Source organism: Dermacentor andersoni, chromosome 6 (assembly GCF_023375885.2).
Source record: "Dermacentor andersoni chromosome 6, qqDerAnde1_hic_scaffold, whole genome shotgun sequence".
NCBI lineage: Eukaryota > Metazoa > Arthropoda > Arachnida > Ixodida > Ixodidae > Dermacentor > Dermacentor andersoni.
The window spans coordinates 46,886,516-46,893,507 of NC_092819.1; the positions used below are offsets into that span (position 1 = coordinate 46,886,516).

Consider the following 6,992-nt stretch of genomic DNA (forward strand, 5'->3'; position numbering starts at 1 on the left):
TCAGCGGAACACAACGAGTCCATTTCTCAATACCCTCACTGACCTACAGGATGTCCTAGTTGACGCTGTGGCTATACAGCGAATTGGTCAACTGATTGGCGTCCATGTGAAAATATCACCGCTAGAAAAAATGGTAAAGGAAAAAGGCCATATACGAGCTGGGGTCGAAGCTAAGGCCTCTTGATAAGTTGCGCGTGCGCTAAACTTATCGAGCTACAAGGGCAAGGACGGCAACGTGCGCTTCGCGAAATTTGTGCATCGAGTTGAGCGAACAAGTGACCGACCACAAATTCGCAGTGACATCGGCGGGTGAGGTAGGCTGCACGCTATCTGTTGAGAGAGTCCCTATCCCTTGCTTGAACCGCTTGCCAGATGACCAGGCTATGACTGGACACGAAGATGCATAACGGCTCTGCAATCTCGAGCATCTTCTTGATCGTGTGCGCTCATGTTACCAAATATCTGGAGATTTTGCACTCTGAAATAAGAAAAGGCCGTCGACTGCAACGGCGCCTCACAGCATAGTATGTCGGTTCTGGCTGCAAGCAAGCCCGCCGTACATCAGAAGCCGTATACAGCGGCTACAAGAAAAGAGCGAAAAGCGAGTGCGCTTGCGTAATACTTGAAAACGTTCTTCCGTACCGCTTCTTTTCCCTATGCTGCAGACATCCTGGTTATCGTGAAGAGGCTGGTCCGTAACCCGATCTTCATGCTCCACACAACTGGCCTGGTATTCGTCTTGCTCGCCACAGCCGGCTACGGTACTTCGTTCAGCAAATACGTCGAGTTCCAGTTTAGGCAATCGGCGTCGAAGGCCAACTATTACACAGGTAAGCCGGGACGGTTAGCTGACGTTATGCGTTTCCATTCGAGAAGGTGATGACCTCTAAAACGGACCGTATAATACCCTGTGGGTTGGCTAGAAATGCATGAGAAAATGGCATCATAAGTGCGGTAGTGCTTTTTGTTCGTAGAGTACCTCTGAAGTACCAGCTTCGTCTTTCCCGCCCAACGCAACTTTCAACACCTTTGTCTCAAGATGCTATAGAAACAAAGAGACGGTACCGTTCCATAACCCATTCTTAAAAATATAATGCTTCTTTCTTCTCCCTCTCTCTATTTGACATGAGCCCAAGTTAAGTTGGCTTACGGCGGTAAAGACGCCTTCTTAATTGCGCCGCCTTCTTAATTGCGCACGGGCCTTAAAATAGAGAACGTGCAAATGTCACGGATCAGTGGCGTAGCCACGGGGTGTAATACAGAGCACGTCACCCCGCCCCTGCCCCCGAAATTTCTGTCAATATGCGGCCTGCCCAGCCCACCTTCCCGAAAAAGTGGGCTTCCCCTCCACCCCCCCCCCCCCCCCCCCCCCGCTAGATATTCTGGGTACGCCACTGTCACGGATGGCTATATATAGAGTGCCCTCTGGCAAAAAGATTGCATACGCAAAGGCTCCTCGTTAAATGCGCAAGGGAGTTATGATACGGAAAATATATATGTCACGGATAGCAGGGCATATGCGCATTCATGGCAGAGCAATAAACGAAACACAGACCTTCTTCCCGTCTTTTTGATCCAGGGGCGGCCAAAGTGGCGACAACGTTGGTCGGAATCGTAACCGGCGGCGTCGTCATACACCGGTTCCGGCCAGGCCCGCGCGTTGTGGCCGGCTACTCGGCATTCGTGGAGCTGGCCATGATAGCAGGCTTCGTAGCCATGATGTTCATCGGCTGCGATAGCCCCAACATTGCCGGAGTCGCCGCCGGCAGAAACATCAGCGCGTGAGTCACTCATCTAACGTATTCTGCTGTGTAAAACTCCAAACATTCGTGCTATGGGCAGGTACAAAGCAGTGATATGTCCTGTCAGTTTCCCTGCATGGAGACAACGCTTTTTCACGGCGTGTTCTCGACAGTCAAGCACCCCCTTAAAGGACGCGCTGGTGACCAAGAGTGTATTAACTTTGCCTAATTTAGTTCGCCTTCTCTTTTTTTATTTTCTTTTTTTTTTTGTGAGTGTGTGAGTGCGTGTCTGCTTTCATGCCAATTCAAAAACCCAATCTCAAGTAGCAAGCCCTGCATATAGCAGGGCTGACACCATTTTGGCGCCATATTGAGGCCCATGTGCGTTGGGCCCACAAGAGAAAAGGCAGAACGTCCCCTAATGGTCATAGCAGGACAAAACGCGCCAAGTCGTCGGGTGCAAATTGTCACATCTTGTGCATACCGACAAAACGTACGCATGTTCTTGTTACAGGACATCGCTGCTGGACAAGTGCAACGTGGATTGCAATTGCAACACCCAGATATACGAGCCGGTGTGCTCAAGCAACAAAATGACAAGCTATTTCTCACCGTGCCATGCCGGCTGCAGAAGCGTGGGCATGTCGTCGACGAACGTGACGGTAAATATAAAGAAATCTTCAAGCTCTAATTTGTAGCCGAGCTCAAAGCTCTTAGAAGGGGCTCGAGCGACCTGCAACCAGTAGACACAGGCCGAGGAAAGAGGGGCTCGATGTCTTATTTCTCGGCTCGCTAAATAAATCCATCAGTGTCAGTCAGCGCTCTCTTCAGAGTGTCTAACAAGTTGACGTCTCCAAATTCCCTGAGTTTTCCAGGTTTTCCCTGAGCACCTTTGCGAAATTCCCTGAATGAGCTAGAACTTCGTTTTATGTCAAGACAGGCTGACATCATGTTGCTCAATGCTGTCACTCTCTAGTAAGCATGTTGAAACAAAAAATGACTTAATCCAGTTTGAATAGTAAGGAGTAATATCTATTTTATTTAAAAAGAAAACAGAGGACACAGCGAAAAAAATGGTAAAACACATTCCAAATTGAGTCGGACATTTTCAAATACGAATGAAAGGGAGATGCACACATAAGTAAATATTTTTGAATATGAGCTATTTCTGTCAACTGACAGCAAGCTCACCGGTATGGGGCCTGAACTTCGTCACAACTAAGATTATCTCTCAGCAGCTGGAAAGTCAACATCAACTGTCCTGACATACTCTTGAGTTTTGGGTCTCACTGCTTTAAAGAGTTTATTTTGGTTTGAATGAGGGACACCTGCATCTCGGCGTCAGCCAACACTTTGTTTTTTAAGCTGAAGCTCCTTCAAAAAGGCGGCGGCACGCTTCCTTCCTCGTTAATTCCTCAGTGCGCCGGTCCTTTCTGTTCTCATCCTCCTTCTGCCACGCGTTCACCCCTTGGATCATTTGAAGCATCCTCTTGGTCAGTTGTACAGTCAACTTCCGATTTTTCGGACTCCCTAGAGGCCGCAAAAACTCCGAAAAATCGGGCAGTCCGAAAAAAAAAAATGACTGCTAACTGCCCTTAAGCTAAACTTTCCACAGGCACCTTCGTAAAAGCTCATAAGGCCTGCCAGTACACTTATTATGCATATCGGTGCTCGTACTGTGACAGGAGACGGGGGTGCACACGTGTATAATTAAGGAGTACATACTGTGTCCCGTGTCAATTGCCCCTTCCCACGCTTGTTATCCTTCACCGCGTAACATTGCTGTACTAAGGCAAAGCTAACTTTCCGAGACTGGCATTACGCAACGCCCTGTGCTCTGCGAGCTTCGAAGCCAATCGCGAGAATTACAAAGGCGCAGTCGGTGCCATTGCTGACAGCGGCGAATCCTTTCAATGAAAAACACAGCACCGCACGGCAAGAAGCTTAATAGCGAACGTAGAAGCAGCTACGCCTAACGTTGCCGCGGTGGCAACCAGCGGATCTGCGTGCGAGTGCTGGTTCGAGGCGGCGACATAATCAATATGGCGGCGGTGGTGGGTTTGATCAATGTCATTTCAGACCTGCAATCAGGGCAATATACATTGACTATATAGAGTACGTGGTGGTGGGGGGGGGGGGGGGGGGGGTGCCGCAAAGCCTTGCGAATCATCGGGCATGTTCGAAAAATTGGGCGTCTGGAAAATCGGTCAACTACTCTGGCAATAGCTCGTGCCGATGACACGACGTCAATGACGATTCGTTGCAATTCCTGTTACTCGAGCCAGCATTAACACGACTTTCGTTCCCTTTCAATAAAGTTACAGCTAATTTTCCCTGATAAAAGCACAAATTCCCTGAGTTTTCCCTGAGTATTTCGACTATTCAAATTCCCTGAGAATTCCCGGTTTTCTCGGTTGGTAGACACCTTGTCTGTTGTACCTCGCAATCGTCCCATCATCGCGCAGTTCAGCTTCTGGTCGATATCGGAGTCTTTCTTAAAAGGGAAGAGATTGAGTGTGAGAAAAAAAATATAGAACGATGATCTGTAGGTGTTGTACCAGGAGGGGTTGTAGATTGTACAGGTGATGTCGGCAGTCCTTCAGAGCGGCCAAGTAAACGCCCTAGATGAGAACTAACAGTTGATGCAAATACATGTATTTGAGTAGTCCCGCGCGAGCGTATTCCCACATCGTGATAGAATTCGGGACAGACGCAGAAATAAAGATAGCCGTCTGGATAGCCTGTATTCGCGTAGCTATGTTGGGCTTTAGGCACTGAGGGCGAAATATGAGTCAGCAAATTATCTCCGTTCCAATTTGCGCGCTTGGGCAACATATATATTGCTCTCGTCTGCTTTACAGATATACAAGGACTGCAGCTGCATCGCGGCAGGTGACCACGGAGTGGACGACTCCTATGTGACGTCGGGGCTTTGCGGCTCCACGTGTCAACAGTTGGGCCTCTTCTTGGGCATCGTGATCGCCGGCCAGTTCCTGGGCTCCACAGGTCGTGTAGGGGGCCTGCTCATATTCCTCAGGTGCGCAAAGATGCTCGCCTGTGCGTTACGCAGGGGAACTACAGTGTGAAAAAATATCTAAAGCCTATTTTTTGTTGCCCAAAGAACTCGATTAATGCTTTCTGTAGCACGCTGCACGCATTTACTGGCCCACGCCGAGCTCTTGATATACTTTTCCCTGACGTGAAGACCGCGACGCATGCCCGTGTGGCAGCATCTGCTGGACGTTGTTCCGAACAAGTTGTCGCTGTATAAGCACTTTCAGGGTAATTCCAACGCACTGCTAGCGCGTTTTAGATAAGAAAAATATGTGCTATATTTTTTAAAGCGAAGCTTTCTTCCATTACGCCTAGACGGAGTAATGAAACGGGGAAAAACACGAACTATTCTACCCCAGATTTTGAAGGATAAGGTTCACAAAGATAAACATGGCACCACGTTAAAGTTGCCACCGCTACAGCGCAAAAACATAAATATTGCTCGAAACTCGCGCCACATTGTATGGGTGACGATAAAGGCAGTTGTAGTCATCGCGTTTAGTTTTATGCCGTTGAATACTTCAGTAACCGCTTCACGAAAGCTTAGATCCACGGAGATTGCCACATGTGCTTTGGAACTGCGTCTTTTTTTTTTTTTTTAATATCGCAATTGTTCCGAGAATCTCATTGAAAATACATTATTAAAATTCTTCCCTCTTTTTCAAGCCAATTATAAGAACGGACTACTTTCTGTATGCGCGTCCTAGACATCTCACAAACGATGCCATTTCTGATACCCTGGAGCAAGAGTTATATATAGTCAGCAAACCAATCACTAATTATACTAACTGGAAACTCAAATAACTGCATTTTGTCCAAACGTACACTCTTCATGGTCAAAAAAAAAAAAGGAAATGTTCTAGTTCCCCTTGATGTGGGATTGTGCTTGGGCTTCAGGCGTTCAGAAATCTCCCTCCGTTCGATATTGCAGGTGCGTCGACCCCATCGACAAGAGCATGGCAATGGGGACCACAGGTTCTCTCTTACATATGCTTGGTAAGAAAAGCAGTTTTGCTCACCTGTTCTCAGCATAAACGGTGCATTTAGGTGTAAAATGTTTAAATATATCATCCATTGGTTCTGTGCATGGTGCATTGCGTAAAACTGTAAGGTACTATCTTGTGTCATGTCTAAGACAACCGACACATTTTTTTTTTCCTTCAGGCATTCATTCACAATCAAAACTGCTATATATATTCTCTCCCCCCCCCCTTTCTTCTCTTGGCTACGAAGCCTGACACCACATCCCTCTACCGAGAAAATGTGGCGTCGCAGGTGGCTCTCAGGCTAGTTTGCACCTGCGAAGAGCTGCCAGAAAAACATACAATAATGCTGTCAATTAATAAACCTAATGTGCTCAAAGAATGCAACAAAAAATGAAAGTATAGGAATACTTAACACGTTGAGCACTTGAAGAAACGATTACATCACATTCCACTACTTACATTGGAATTTCGGAAGCACATAAGATGCTGCCATTAGACAGTTTTATTACTGCGTACGTAGCGTACACAACGGCGTTGCATACGTAAGATCGCTACGTTCTGCAAAGTGCGCATGTGCAGAATGCAACACGAACGGTACGTAATGCGTATGCGGCCGCTGTGTACGCACGCATCTGATTCTTGCGTGCGTACGTGGGAGCCTTGCATGCTGCTCTCGTGGTTCTCGTTTGTTCGGGGGAGCGCGAGACAAAGGAGTTTCCCAAAATGGTAGCGTCAAAGGCGACCAGCGGAAGGCTGTACTTTTCAATGGCCTACGATTTGGCTTTGCTGTGTGAAGTGAACGCTCAGAAGCCATTCCCGGATTCTGCACGGTGGGAATGCATAGCAAAAATGGGAACTTTATTTTTGAGAAGTTCTTGAGAAAGTGTTCAGTGTGTGCTGTTCGCGCGAGAGGCTCGACCTGCTTTTGGCGCAGTTCGTCGCAAATGACCGTGCCAGCCTCAGAAGGCAAGTGCTCGGTTTTTATTTTTCTCGATACGATTCGTGCATTTCATCCGTATTAAAAGTAGCCTCTTAAATATAGTTCGACGAAGCGGAAACGCGGCCACACGTCATCACGTTAGCGAGATCAACAGCGTCTAGTTCGACCGACGGTTCGACGTGCTGGCGGACGCGGCCAATGCGCTCCGACGCGCCCGGCGTCTAACGCTCGCCCTCTTACGTAAGTAGTACGTACGCATTTCGCAGTACT

General features: G+C 47.8%; 1 protein-coding gene across 5 annotated transcripts in view; it reads left to right on the plus strand.

Annotated features, from left to right (window-relative positions):
• The window catches only part of LOC126522032 (solute carrier organic anion transporter family member 74D-like), an 89,953-nt gene that overhangs the window by 80,710 nt on the left and 2,251 nt on the right, over positions 1 to 6,992 (plus strand). For all 5 annotated transcript variants that reach the window (XM_055066218.2, XM_055066220.2, XM_050170809.3 and 2 more), the window contains 5 exons: positions 666 to 830; positions 1,580 to 1,781; positions 2,257 to 2,404; positions 4,604 to 4,779; positions 5,728 to 5,792. In XM_055066218.2, coding sequence (XP_054922193.1) covers positions 666 to 830; positions 1,580 to 1,781; positions 2,257 to 2,404; positions 4,604 to 4,779; positions 5,728 to 5,792 — 756 coding nt within the window. The remainder of the gene's footprint in view (positions 1 to 665; positions 831 to 1,579; positions 1,782 to 2,256; positions 2,405 to 4,603; positions 4,780 to 5,727; positions 5,793 to 6,992) is intronic.